This window comes from Athalia rosae, chromosome 5 (genome assembly GCF_917208135.1).
Source record: "Athalia rosae chromosome 5, iyAthRosa1.1, whole genome shotgun sequence".
NCBI lineage: Eukaryota > Metazoa > Arthropoda > Insecta > Hymenoptera > Athaliidae > Athalia > Athalia rosae.
The window spans coordinates 13,179,767-13,194,372 of record NC_064030.1 but is presented as its reverse complement, the minus strand read 5'-3'; the positions used below and the strand labels follow the sequence as shown (position 1 = coordinate 13,194,372).

At 45.8% G+C, this 14,606-nt stretch overlaps 1 protein-coding gene across 6 annotated transcripts in view; it reads right to left on the bottom strand.

The window, feature by feature from the left end:
• Positions 1–1,323: 1,323 nt before the first annotated feature.
• LOC105684368 (Down syndrome cell adhesion molecule-like protein Dscam2) overlaps positions 1,324–14,606 on the bottom strand; it is a 72,133-nt gene continuing 58,850 nt past the window's right edge. For 2 of the 6 annotated variants that reach the window (XM_048656326.1, XM_048656331.1), the window contains 19 exons: positions 12,328–12,590; positions 12,071–12,232; positions 11,483–11,764; positions 10,021–10,362; positions 8,599–8,910; positions 8,216–8,515; positions 8,004–8,135; positions 7,752–7,891; positions 7,349–7,512; positions 6,972–7,186; positions 6,316–6,909; positions 5,976–6,248; positions 5,443–5,897; positions 5,100–5,373; positions 4,853–5,011; positions 4,459–4,613; positions 3,534–3,753; positions 3,076–3,166; positions 1,324–2,992 (listed from right to left, as the gene is read on the bottom strand). In XM_048656326.1, the coding sequence (XP_048512283.1) occupies positions 2,755–2,992; positions 3,076–3,166; positions 3,534–3,753; positions 4,459–4,613; positions 4,853–5,011; positions 5,100–5,373; positions 5,443–5,897; positions 5,976–6,248; positions 6,316–6,909; positions 6,972–7,186; positions 7,349–7,512; positions 7,752–7,891; positions 8,004–8,135; positions 8,216–8,515; positions 8,599–8,910; positions 10,021–10,362; positions 11,483–11,764; positions 12,071–12,232; positions 12,328–12,590 (4,771 nt within the window). In that variant the 3' untranslated portion in view covers positions 1,324–2,754. The remainder of the gene's footprint in view (positions 2,993–3,075; positions 3,167–3,533; positions 3,754–4,458; positions 4,614–4,852; positions 5,012–5,099; positions 5,374–5,442; positions 5,898–5,975; positions 6,249–6,315; positions 6,910–6,971; positions 7,187–7,348; positions 7,513–7,751; positions 7,892–8,003; positions 8,136–8,215; positions 8,516–8,598; positions 8,911–10,020; positions 10,363–11,482; positions 11,765–12,070; positions 12,233–12,327; positions 12,591–14,606) is intronic. The other 4 variants (XM_048656328.1, XM_048656329.1, XM_012397674.3 and 1 more) reach the window with 4 other exon arrangements.

The window sequence follows — 14,606 nt, the reverse complement described above, 5'->3', positions numbered from 1 at the left end:
TCATAGGCCCGGGGCTCCCTTATTATCTCCATTTTTTAAATATCCAACGCTACGCTACTGTACCTTGCGATCAATTCCACGCCCCGACATCTCTGCCTCCGTCTCCGCTTCCGCCGCCTCCCCCCGCCCCCGTCCCGCCGCTTCCTTCTGTTTATTTCCCCTTTCCGGTATTCCGGATCTTTCCACTTTTTCGCTTCGTCCGCGATATATTTACGAAATCAACCTTCCAGATTGAACCCGCAGACCGACGATTGCTTGCTTCGCAGGGGTGGAAGGCTCACTTTTTCGTATCGTTACCGAGCCCCCTTTTACAGACACAGAGCAGAGAACCGTCACCCGACGAAATTTGCGGTTCCGGATACACCGACCGCAAAATCGACCCGTCCCCGGAGTCGCTGAATTTTAAAACTCGATTATGAAGAAAATTGAAAATTATCACCCACCGCCCCGATCGCGGCATCTCTCCGAGGCTATCCGATCGCTGATTGACTGAGGTCGCGACGGATTACGCCTAAGTTCATTATTGAATACCATGAATTTTACAACGCGAGTGTACATAGGCTACGTCGCCTATTGATTGACGTTGAATTACTTCCGAATGATTTACATCTACACGGCGAAGGAAATACGAAATGAGAGAGGAAATCAGATCAATGTACGAATATGTTGACGAATAACCTATGACAGTTCTGATTTTTTGTTCTCAATTAAAAAAATTGTCGAAATCCGCCGGCGGTAAAATGAAAAAAAAAAACAAAAAAAAAAAAAAAAGAAATTGTTGGGACGACGAAATGATTTCTCGCATAATGTCAAACTATAATCATCGGACCAGTCTGAAATCCGGGCCGTTTTCCTATGGCGTTTTTACTATGCAGATCGGGTCGTTTAATCGCCTTAGGAGGAGCTGCGGATAAAATATGTGCGCGCGGATATCTTTTCATCGACGAAATAAATGAAGGAAAACTTTTACCAATTTACATCTTATCGTAATAATATTTTTTTTTTTTTTCCGACTTACAACCTATATATATATTATATATTATATCGTATGTATATATAACATATTTAATATATATAATATATATTATATCATATATTTTCCATACAATATTCATAATAATCGTCAGCAATTTTTTGTGTGTCGTTTTTTTATATTATTGTAATTATGGTTATTATGACGTAGTTTCACACTCATTATTCTTTGTATTTTTTTTTTTTTTTATTTTTTGTTAATCGTTCTTATTCATTTTTTGTATTCCTTGTATGCTCATTTATCAGAAATTCAATTCAACTATAGTGGTGTAAGTGATCAATTATCTTATCGTTAGTCAAGTTAGTAGTGCATCTCGTTCGTTACTTAAGATAAAGATCACGATATTCTTGCATTACTTCGTATAATTTAAAAATCTATTTTTTGTTAATTGTTATAGTACATAAACTATTTTAGTTTTTTTTTTCTGATTTTTTTTTTTTTTTACATCTTCTCAATGCGATGTTTGATCACTCTTTCAATTTCTTTTTTTTTTTTGTTTTTTTTTTTGGCAGCGGTGCCAAAATGTGTGTATATATACCGAATTCTGAATCACATCCTCAAAACCGTACTTCGCGATCGATACTTTCTTTATAAAATGATGAGGAGAAGAAAAGAGAGAAAAAAAAATTTAAGTAATCATTCTTGAACTTTGACTTTCAGAACCACATGACCCGGCCACTCCAGATTCAGTTAGCCAATTAATTTAATTCAGTCGTATAAAAATTACTCTTCGTATTCGTAGAAATATTTATCTTATATCGTGAGGGGGTATAGAAAAATCTTCGTTAATTTAATTTCATTCACTTGTTTTCTCAGATTTTCCTTCTCAATCATATTCCTCCCTCGGCCGTATAATCTCTTTTCATAATTTTGTATTCTATTCAATCTAGTAATAATATAATATAGAATTTGGTCCGAACGTTGCGATGTCAAAACATGTATGCGGTTCACTTATTCTTAAATAGAAGGAGCGGATGCCCCAAACAATAATCTTAATTATTTTCTAAATCGCTTTTAAAGTCGAATTTATACGCATCATCAGCACCGCGCCGTTTCATTGACACCTTCAATATTCTCTGCAACACGATCGACAGATGTGAGAGAACTTCAATAGACGTTACTTCATTTCATCTTCTATTCACACATAAATTAACTTCCATTGTATCTATTGGTTTGGATCTTTATTCAATTTGTTTTGTTTTTTTTTTCTCTCATTTGACTTTGTAGCGAAGCATGCGCTGGATAGTGACTTCAATAAAAGTGAAAACAATAAAAATGAAGTATATTGAAACCGTGTACGCGACGCAAAACGTTCAGCCTTTTGTTTTACTCAGGATTTGTTTCCCGCTTGAATAAACGAGGTAAATTCGTTGACTCTCGCGACTAGTTTTATTCAATGAGAGAATTACCATTGTTCAAAACCATCGCGAACGTTGAAACACTGTTGAGAAACTCTGACGAAGAAAGAAAATGGAACCGATTATTTTTTTACCACAAGTCGTTGCGAATTTCAGTCGAAAATCGGTTGAAAGTATGCGTACTACTGCAATGAACAATGTTAACAATAGTGAAATGAATAAAACGAAAGAAGAATGATTTTTTTTTTGTGCGTTGAAACGAATTACAATAGTGGCAGTAATTTGTAGTCATTCGATCTGAAAATCGGTTCCAGAGTCATGAGAATTATCCTCCGGACTAGTACCGTCGTTCGAAATTTCTCCTCATACTGCTATGGTAAAGTCCCGAGGTATGCGATGCCGGCCACGACCCCGGTCAAGGTCACATTCCGCCTCACTTAACTCAAGCGTGTCGGTGAAACCCGAGGGTGGATCCAACTTGGTGGCGAACAAGCTTCCTGATCCGTCGATGCTCGACTGGTGCTTGGAACCGCCAGACATGGCGACTGAGCCGAGGCTTGCACGGGTCTCCTCGCTGGTATAACGCGCCAGCTGTAGCATCCTGGCGGAAAAAAAGGAAGAGAGAGAATTTTTCGTTGCGTCGGCACGGAAAAAAGCTTCGGGCAAACGGGCGTTCGTACTCACTTGGGTCTTCCTCTTCGAGGAAACGATTTTCTCTCAAAAATCGGTGAGGGTTCTGTAGACGTGCTAGATTCTGGTCCATGGTACAGGAAGTCTGTAAGACAAAAGGAATCATTTCATCGATCGAAATTTGACTGGAGCCATTTTTTTTTCCATCTGTTTCTTATTTTACTCAATTCATTTTTGTGCAAACGTGCAGATAACTTTCAGATCAGTGCCTAAATAATCGACGGTAGAGAAATAATCCGGTGGTAGTGAACATTTAACGAAGAGAAAGTGAATAAAAATTCGGAAGAGCGTAATGAACAGCCGTTTGGAGGGCTCGTTTAAGATTTGTTTTTTTTTGTTTTCATTATGCGTTTGCTTTTGTGCGATTTTTGTATCTGTCTTTGTTTGCTGTTGTTGTTGTTTCGTTTTTGTTTGGTTTTTTTTTTTTTTTGTCTTTTTTTTAACCGTCGTACTGTGAACACGCGAATCAGCCTTGGTGACGGGATGCCGGGAGTCCACCAGGTGATTCGAAGATTCCGTTCGGCTGCTGGTCCCCACTTCCGTGTCACTGTCCGAGCCCAGGGTGTCGTACTCTTCCGATTCGGATTTCCCTTGATTGCCCTTGTTCATTTTGTGCAATGGCACCGATGACGAGCGACCGCCGCGAACCTTTGCGTACCGGTTGCAATCCGACTGCAATCATACGGGGGATTTGTTGGTAGTTGGTTGATTGGTTGGTTGTTTCATTGATGGTTTTCATTACTTTGTTTGTTTTTTTGTTTTTTTTTTTTTGTCGACGACCGGCGGTTTGTCGGTTTTTACGTTGTGTTTCATTGGTTTGTTCACCGGTTGTGTACAAATTCGGAAGCGAGTCAAAGGGGGACCAGCAGACGCAACGTGTTTTACTCGGATTCATTGACATTGACCTCGGTAGAGACCTTGAACCTCCGTCTGGCTTTCCGCTACTCGCAACTCTTAATTATCATCGAAATTCGGCAGGAGCGCAGAGCTCGCAATTGACCTCCACTATCGAGTCCGACGGTTAATGTTTCATTCCAAGTAGAGCGAATAACATCGGAGGATCGGAGGGTACGGACGGGTGGAGAGGTATCGCATACCGCAGCGGGACTCATGATCAAAGATCCGGTGACAGTTGTGTAGGCCAGATACAACATTATCGAGCAACCGTGCATTAGGTACTACGTCAACACAGGGTGTTGGTGTAACAGAAACAGGCCATTAAAGGTGCGATTTTCATAACGAAACAATAGCAAAGAGTGTAGAGATAATCAAAATTGACTTTCAAGTTACAAAAAACGCTGCAGCAATGTTCCGTTGAAGTGATTGAAAATAAATCGTAGCAGAATGAGAACTGACTTTTTTTCTTTCTCTACTTACCTCCCGCAGCTGAAGGGTATCGGCAGTGGAAAGTCGGGGGTCGTGATAAACGAATGTCTGGAGAGGCGCAGCGGAGCCGCAACGGCTCTCTCCGGGCGCTGGTACGCTTTCCTTCAGCTGGAACGTCGCGTAAGGGTAGATGTCTTCGGAGTATTCTATAATCAGTCAGCCATCGCAGCCACAGTACAAACTAGTAAGCGAAACCGATGCTCTGCTACTTCCTACATGTTTTTTTTTTTTTGTTTTCCGGTCGAGCGATTCATCAAGAAATCTATTTACACTCTCCTACGTGTGTCGTCGAGTGATGCGAAACGTTATCCGGACGATGCTTCGTGGCGTAGCGAAGCATTAGGTGCGTTAAACGGGAAAATCAATAAATACCCTTCGTTCTTACCTGGTATCCTTTCTAGGGTTGCCATTTCGTTGATCGGTGATCTGAGCGTTTTTCGAACCGTCGCGTAATACTGTTCCCTCTGTTCCATGTTCTGTTTGTTGTCCAGAGCGGCGGCTGTTTGGGCGTCGTGCAAGCTACCCACGTCGCCCAGAAACGGTCCTGCACAGGCGTCGCGCCGTGAGATTAGAAAAACGCGAGAACGGTATCATTGTGCCCATAACTTGGCAATTTCAAATCGGATTCGTACGTTTTCTGAAGCAATAGAATACCGCTCCGGCCGCGGCTATTATCGCGAACGAACTCAGCACCAGCGGAAGTATCAGCTTGAGGTCAGAGTAGAGCGGAGTGTGCTGCGGAACGAACTGGTCCAAATCAATCGCGGGTACGGTCGAGCTTCCGGCCGGCTGAAGAGTCGTGAAACGGTACTCCGCAACTGCTGAGCCAGCGTTGTTGTGCGCTCGAATCCTCACCTCGTAGCTGGTGCCAGGCTGAAGCTCGTTGAGGGTGTAGGTCCTCTGCACCTGTGCGAAGAGGAGAGTGTGTAACGAAGGACCGTCGAATGTTTAGTTACCAAAAAAGTGGACGCTCACCTCGATATTGTTCGATACGAGTGTCCACAAATCTTCACCACTTCTTCTGTACTCGAGTTCGAAATAGAGGAGCGGGCAACCGCCGTTGTGCCACGTGTGGAGGTGCAAGGTTATCCAGGAGACGTTGACGGTGATGAATTTGTCGCCGGAGGCCGGTGACGGGTCTGGTTTGGACCCCTCCGTCATGGCGTCGATTATGTCGCTTCTCAGTCCCATTCCGATGCGGTTGAAGGCCGTCATGTATACTCGATACTTGGTGCCGCACCATAACTGGGACAGAAGATAGCTGCTTATCTTGTGGGAAACCTTGACCTCCTCCCATTCGCCGTATTCCCTTTTGTACTGGAGTACGTAGCCTCTGATCGGCGCACCGCCGTCGTCGCCCTGCTTCCACTGTACCGTTATCGAGGTGCTCGTCGACACGGTGGCGTGGAGGAGCGGAGGCGCTGGGGGCACTGATCAAAAAAAAAAAAAAAAATTAAGAGCGTGTTCATCCCCTTCCTGAAATCGTTCTGCTTCCGTCATCGACTCACCTTGGACGGTCAAACGATGCGTTATCTGATCTGACCCGTGTCTGTTTTCCACTATGCAAGTGTAGTTTCCGCTCTCGTCACGTTGCAGTTCCGACATTCTCAGCGAGCCGTCACTTTTTATGGATATCTTTGCGGACGGTTTGACCAGCTGACCGCCGCGCTGCTTCCACGTCGTCGAGGGCTCCGGTTTTCCTACGCTCTGGCAAGGGAGGGTGATGTCCTGTTTCCAGGGCACCACGAATACCATTCCGAAAGAGTATATCGCCGCGCGTACTGAAATCAAACGGACAATCGTCGCTACTAACTGGAGATTTCTCGTCGATCGACGCATCTCTCTTACCTTCGACCGACGGTCCCAATATAATCGAAGCGGTGTGAGTCCCTTCACCGACGGAAGTCACAGCGGCAACGACGAATTCGTACTGATTACGTTTGTGCAAATTTTCCGCCTCGTAGCTGGTACGTTGAGGTACCAATGTCCTTCGGTACCACTCGCCTTCCGGACCAACGGCTCTGTAATGCACATTGTAGGAAGTTATTATCCCGTTCGCTCTTATCGGGGGCTGCCACGAGACCATAATGGACGTCGCGGAACTGGCGACCGCTTTCACCGCGGCGGGCATTTCCGGGAGGTCTTCCTCCGTGAGGCAATAGAGCGGCGAGGACGCGACACCGTCGCCAGCTCTGGTGTAAGCCAACGCCTGGACCGAATAATTCGTGTATTTCTCCAATCCGTGCATCACTACGGTCAAACCGGTGGTGATTTTCGTCTCGGACTTGGAACTGGCTACAAAGTTGTCCATGCTCTCCCAGATCACTTTGTACCCCTTCAGTACACCGTTCAAACTCGAGTCCGGAGGAGAATCCCATGACACCTGTAGCGACTGAGACGACAACGCGGTGCATCTGACGTCCTGAGGTGGACTGCTCGGAACTGCGAATGAATATCCGCGATTTTAACATCCAAACGAAAATTAGTATCCAAGATCTGCTCACCGTCTTCAAGTGTGGCTACCACCACCTCAGTGGTGACGGGTCCGGGACCGAGCGCGTTGTACGCTTGCACGACGATGCTGTACCTGGTGAATTTCTTCAAGTCGGTCAGCTGGCACTGCCGACCGGGGATCGATGTTCGCGCGAGTCCGAGCGCCACGTTCGCGATCGATACTCTCCCTTCGACCGTACGATAAGTGTACTGCTCCGCGGCGACTCTGCACAAGGTCAAAGGGTCACCGATGTCTGCAGGGTACGCGCGCTCCGCGGCGAAGAACTTATCGACCGAGGGTCGGAATTTCGTACCACCTCGAAACCCCGGAAAAATCTCTACCCTCCCGACCGCTCCGTTTACCGACCCTTCGATTTTTCGTACTCACCTGTGCTCCTTGTAGCCGATGTGGTATCCCAGTATTTCCCCGTTCCACAGATCGTGGTCCGGTGGATCCCAAATTACTCTCAATTCCGTCGAACTGACGGGATCTACTTTCAAATTCCTTGGCGGTCCACCCGGCGTTTCTCCCTCCGTTGTTACGTCCAGTATCTGGGGAACGGTATCTCGAAACATGAACGGGTAATCGATGGGCCCGACTAATCTGGACCATATCAATTTTTTCGCTTCGCGAAAACGGAGAAAAAGACAGGTAGAAAGAGAGGCGGTTGTAACACTGGGATTTTTTTTTTCTTTTGATTTTTTTTTGTGCCAAATGGACTTTGGAGCACCTTTTAGTCTCGTTTAACGGAAAAGTATATGCGAAAAGCACTCCGGCATGCGTTACCTACATCGCTCGATTGACTCCGACCCAGTTCGTTCTCGGCAAAAAGACGAAACTGGTAGCTGACAGCCGGCCTTAAAGAACTGACGTGGCCGAACGCTTGGCTGCCTGGTACGTTGATGTGAAAAGTGTGGTCGTGCCAAACCTCTGTCGGATGGAGAAAAACAACAAAAAAAAAAAAAACAAGTTTCAGGCACGTCATCGAAATCACGAAGTTTCAACGTTGAAAAAAAATTCAAGATCCGATCTCGAGACTCACCGGCGTCGGTCTTGTACTCGATGATATACTGCGTTATGGGACTGTTTCCATCCTGACTGGTGGTCCATCCCAACTTGACGTATCGACTGCCTTTTTCGATGATGTGAAGATTTCGCGGGAAATCGGGTGGTTCTGAAATTGATCGACAATAATTACGTTCGACTCTGTTCCGGATTCGGAAATGCTCGTGGTGAATTTTCACATTGTCTCACCTTGTATGTACAATTGCAAGGTCATTTCGTCGCGACCGTAGGCGTTCGAGGCTATGCAAAAGTATAGGCCACTGTCGTCTCTCGTTGTGCTGACTATTCCTAAAACGCTAACGGCTCCGTCGGTCGTGTTCAGTTCCTTGACCATGTAACGATAGTCCGAGACAGCCGGTTCCAGAGCCGAGCCGGCCTTCCGCCACGCTATTTTCAAGGGATGATCGCCCTTCGCCTCGCATCGAAGGGACGCGCTCGATCCCAGTCTCGCGGTTTGATTTCGATGTTTTTCGGGAAAATGAGCCGGTGCTGCGGACGAGAAAAAAAATGATGAAATATCAGCCTCCCGATTCGTCAGGTTCCATCGAAAGATTGGTTCTCTCGGTACGAACCGTTGACCGTCAAATAGACGACCTTGCTGAGGCCCGCGCCTATTCCGTTCATGGCTTCGCAGAGGTAAAAGCCTTCGTGATTCTCTTGGACCGTGCCGAACACCAGAGAACCGTTCAAATGAATTCTGAGATCTTGAGTGTGTTCGTGATTGGCCAGCGCTATGTCTCGGTAGTTGCCGGGGCGATTGCCGGTCGCTCTTCTCCATGTGACCGCCGGTTTTGGAAAACCGTCCGCGTGGCAATGTAACACCAGACGCGGCATGCCTTCCGGCGCGTGAACGTCTTGGGGTTCCATTACCCATCTCGGAGGAACTGCGTTCGTGAACAAGATATTCAGATTAAATGACGTTTGATCTTCTTCGGAGCCAAGATATCGCCTATCAATTATCATATTCAATTCTTTCTTTTCTCTTGATTCCTTGAATCGAACATTTTTTTTTTTTTTTTTTTTGGACTCTATGCCGAAGGCTGAGGCGAATTCAAATGTAAGCTTACAATGATATGGAAAGTAACCTACAAAGAAAAAAAAAAAAAAAAAGAAAAATGAAACTCAATCTCGTCTAAAATTTATCAATGATTGTCGGATCGTGATACCGAATACCGTGTTAAGACAGTAAACACCAAACTTTGGATAAGATATTTCAAGGACTCGTTGTACGTGTTACTCTTACGATAAAAAATATTATCAGTGCTGTGCAGACATTTCGACACCCAGAAACTGTGCGCCAAATTGACATTAGAGAAAGTGATGCGCAAAATTGTGTGACAATAAAAAGATAATCGAAAAACAATCAATCGAGAAGACTTGTGCACGGTGATAAGACAGTAGAAAGAGGAAAATCAACACAAGGATAGACAAGAATGTGTTTTGGTGCTGACTGTGTGCCGGTGCTCAAGGTAAATCCACTTCCGTTTTCGATTCGTTTCGATACACGAACCGCAAGAAAATTCTTGGAAAAAAATTACGAAAGAGTTTGAATCGAAGCGAATCGATCGACGGAAATGAACCGCCTTGGATTGTTACTAAAAGGAGGTGATGAATGTCATATGTGGTGCATGTGGTGCATGTGCAATATACTGTGAATTAGGCATTGTGCTTTTGTGCTATTTTGCGTTGCTCATTTTATTTCATTTCTTTATCAATTATCATTCTTTTTTTTTTTTTCATCGTTATTCGTCGATTTATATCACGTGCATTTTGTGCTCTGGCGGTGACTGGCGGAAGGTTGCTGTTGCTGCTGCTGGCGTGGCTGCTGAGTTCTATGCATGGCAAATCTGCGTCTAGTTAATATTCATGCTATGACACGCGATCGTTCTAATTAATTATCTCTTTGTTTTCTGTTTTTTGGTTCCTTTTTTTACTTTTTACTTTTTATTTAACGAATGACTTTGAAACGTGTCGCGTTTCGCAATCTACTTTACCACTAACGACTAACTCTGCCGTCCAAGAGACCTCTGCGACGGAGTTCCGGGCGACGCACGTATAATTTCCGGTATGGGTGGCAGTGACCCTTTCGATAACTATGGTACTCGAGTGTGCGTCGATACTGGTCACTCTCAGTCCAGGAGATTGGACCGCTCTTGAAGATCCGGAGGCTCCTAATGAGCCGAAAATCGTTCCGCCGGAGGTGCCGATCTGAACACCGTTTCTCAACCAGGTGATCGTGAACGGAGGGTCACCTTTTTCGATCATGCAGGTCACCTGGGTCCGAACACCCTCGGACAAGTCCTTGTTAAAACTAAAAGGAGCTATCCTAGGCGGAACTGTAACGCACAAGAATAAACACGGGTTCTCATGACTAAAATATCTTTCTTTTCATTCTCGTGAGTTTTTTGTTTTTTTTTTTGTTTTTTTGTTTTTTTTTGCAATCAAATTCTACTGAAATAACGTCAATTCATGTTCATCGAGTGCTCGAAGAAACATCGTTTCAGCCGTAATCCAATCTTCCGGTGATACCGTATGTATCCGATATATCAGAAATCTGTTGATCAAAATAGTTCGCCTTGAATTCGGCGATGACGTACAGTGCTGTTACAGCGTGCTGGATACAAGTATAAGGATATCTGGTAGCTCTGACGCAATAGAGTAACTCGATACTACACAGATTTACTAAACGGCAAGATCACGAGGATGCTGAACGTGGGATGACAGTGGTTGTAAAATGACGTCGTTCGCTTTCGACGATTGCTTCGCAGGTTATGTTTCCCCCGGAAACTGTGTAGTGAAGTATTGTGTAAGAGACTGTACGACTGTCTCACGATGTATCAAAAAAAAAAAAAAAAAAAAAAAAAAAAATATATATTGTCGGAGACTGTACAATTGTGTGGGGATCTGGATGACGCCTCACCGGTCATAGCGTCTCTTGATTTCGAACGACGAAAATTTCGTCCCAATTGAACCGTCGAACGAAAAGTGTCCGACGTGTGATCCTTCGAAGATCAAGAATGGCGTTGTTCGGCCGAACAGCCTTCGCTCGGAAAACGCGTGCTGCGATAGCGGGAGAGTTGAGAAACTCTGTCCGGTGAGGCGTACCCGTGGGGTTGGCGAACAAAGGGAAAAGTTGTTTGAGGGTAATTGAGGAAACGTAGAACCAGAGGGTGTCACGTGACTAACGCCCAAAGAGAGCTGAGCGTGTAGCGACGAGTCTGAAGTCTGGAGTCTGGAGCGTTGTTCTGGTTGTCGGCACAACACGTGACGAAGAATTTTACCCCGTAGGGGGTTTGGGTTTTTTTCGTTCGGTCGTTAACGATTCGCCGATCGACCGAATTTACGTATCCCATCGCAAGGATGATTCTACCGTTACCCCCGCCCCCCCCGGCGAAAAGAGTCTACGTCCCGATCGAGTAGAACCATCCTTGGATTTTTCGAAGCCGCGAACCGTACCGTGAACCAGCAACAATGCGGTGTGCGTAGATTTCGAGGCGTCGTTGCTCGCCACGCACGTGTAGTTCCCGTCGTGAGCGGGTGACGCGCTTTGGATCCTCAACGCGAGGTCGTACTCCCCGATCTGGTGGGTGGTCACTTCTTCCGGTTTCAGGGAACGCCCGTCCTTCAGCCATGTGATCTTTATCGGTGCGTCACCCTCGCTGACCACGCAGGTCACGTGGACCCTCGCCCCTGCCTGGATATTGGCGGGAAAGCTAAACGGTTCGATTTTGGGAGGGACTGAAACGACAACGGTGCAAAAAATATCTCAAACGGCGAAGATACGTTATTGAAGAAAAAAAAAAACGAAGAACGAAAAACGAAAAACTTTTCACTGGATCAGAAGCAGGGTCGTTCTCCGGGTCGAAAAGCGCCGCTCCGGAGGATTTTCGTCTCGTAACCCTGAAAGTAGAAGCTAGTTCGTTCAGCTCGGATGCCAGATATCCCTGAATCCAACCGGAACCCCTGTCTCAATAATTCCATTAAGAGTCTCATCGTGTTCAACGTGTTCGACTGACTTTCGTCGAGCGAATACGACCGGCTCACCTTTGACTTCGATCTGTACCGTCTGCGAATCCGAGTGACCCTGTTTGTTCCTGGCGGTGCAGGTGTACGCGCCTCTGTCGGTGCTGCTGTCGACGTGATGTAGCACCAGAGTTCCGTTACCGGAAACTTCTTGACGTCGACTGGTCGGCAGCAGTTGACCATCTGCGACAAACGAATACAAACAGAGCGATTCGTGGGTCGATCGTTTTTCCGCGCGAAAAATTCGCGCGACATTTTTTTCTCGGGAAAACACTGACCCTTTTCCCACGTGATGCTGGCGATCGGAAAACCGGCGACCGGACATTTCATCACGGTCGTCTCGCCGGCAACGGCCGCGTAGTTGCCCATCGGACGGACGTGTGGAAGTCCGTAAATGTTGAGACGCGCCGAATGATGGACCCTCGACACCCGGTTAGAGGCCGAGCACTTGTATTCCCCTCCGTCCTCGACCCGAACGGCGCTGATGTTCACGTGTGATATAACATCTCCGTGCACCGTGACGTACTGACCGATAACGAATCTGCGAAAAAGTATTTGGTTTTTGTTTTTGTTTTGTTTTTTTTTTTTTTTTCTGGTAAACGCTGCCACCAATTTGTTACGTAGGTCAAAGGTTCACCGGCGTTATTATTTAGGTTCGTTCTCGTTTTATGCAATTAAATGCAACTGTAGGAAACGATTCGAAGTGATGAAGGCGATTCAGAGTTTGTAGATGATTATGATGCGAAGTATATTTATTTGCCAAGCTCGGGGAGGATTACAGGCGTAATCAGACGTGTTTAAGTCTCGAAAAGTAATGATTATTATTGACCAGGCTCGGTGAGGCTTACAGGTGTGTTTGATGAATTTTTGTAGAGTGACCGATCCAGGATTTCGGTGTTTGATCAAGGAACTATGTCCTGGAAAGCCGTACTGTTTGGTTCTAAGTTCGGAAGTGATTTTGATACAACGATAAAGAATAAGGTAAACTCGGTTTATTGAAAGAGGGGGTTAGGTGGAGTGGGAGTGCACGTGTAGCTGACAGGGTGCAAATCGGGAAGTCATTCCACTTCCATGTCATGCTGATGCAAGGTCGAGCAATGACCGATGGCAATTGAAATAGTAAGGCAGGAGAAGGGATATCGAATTGCATCCGGTAGAATTGCTGGTAATAATCGATATGTATTGAGAATTGGTAAGAATGATTGGGCGAGACGTTTGGACCGATGTCCGGACGTAACATATGATTTACGTTCGAAGAAACTCGAACGCTGAAATGTGTCTGTGGAGCGGAGCGTGCGATCGACTTGTTTCGGAATAATTCGAAGCTCTGCAATTCCGATAGCGAATGGTGAACTAATACGCGCGAATCGAATGGCAGTTTCAACGTGACGGCAAACAACGTTAATTCCATCAGCCCACCCTTCGCTTTCCGAAGCTTATTTGCGCTACTTCATAGTTCGTTCGTCCTGCGACGCGTTTACACTGCACGTCTTTGAATGCCACCTTGATTCCGCGTCGGGATACGCTTGTATGAAAATATTCTCCAGATGGGTGCGGAAAAGGTGATGAAACGTCGGGCTGGAATGGAATACTTTTTTGTCTTTTATCAGAATACTTCGCATTTTTCTGCCAACTGAACTGCCCGTCCGTAGTTAGCGCGAAATACAACGCGGGTGTATCCAAACGTGGCGATGTCCGAAGATCCGACGTATCGTCCGGAGGTCTGGAATTAAAAATTTATTGCCCATCGCTCTCGATATTATCGAGGCTACGAACAACGCGGACTGGCGCAACTCGGCCCAGACTCTGGATTACGAAGCCGATCCGAGACGAAGATTCTACCACTCCACTCTTCGACGTGATGTAACAGAATTGAAATACTTTGGGATCACAGGTGAAGATGTAGGACGACGTTCGACGTATCTCCGAACGCGAATTTAATTTTGCGATGAAAGTGAAGCAGAATTCGTTACGTGTCTCGCTGCTGTGGCATGGTGCAGGGTTGATCTCGAGACGAAGTGTGAAAAATACGAGAGATCGCCGTGATTTATATCGCGTTGAAAAAGATGGCCGCTCTCGAAGACAGTTTTGACTTCATGCGAAATCGATTATGACACCGTGGATACCAACGAAGCCGCCGGTGTGTTTGTATGGGTGTACGGGGTGGTGCCGGTGGCGGTGAAAGGGTTGAGAAATTCTGCGCCGCTGCCGTTTAATTAATCCCAACCGTTAATTAAAGAAGTCAGCGCGCAGTGTTAAGGGTAGACGATTCATTAAATGACGAATTAAATTTCTGTCTCTTATTAAGACCTACCTGCGAAATGTCTCGGAACGGTGAGACTGAGGAATTCGCGTCTGAATTAACATTTAGATGACGATAACGTGTCTCATGTCGGGAAGACTCGCGAAAGCAATAACCCAGGCAATCCATATGGCCACCCCTACCGACGATTACGCCTCTCGCTTTTTATTTCCCCCCGCCATATTTCATCCGTCCGATTCAGGTTCAGCTTTTTGTCTATCGCTAAACACCATATGCTTTCCAAACAGAATATCC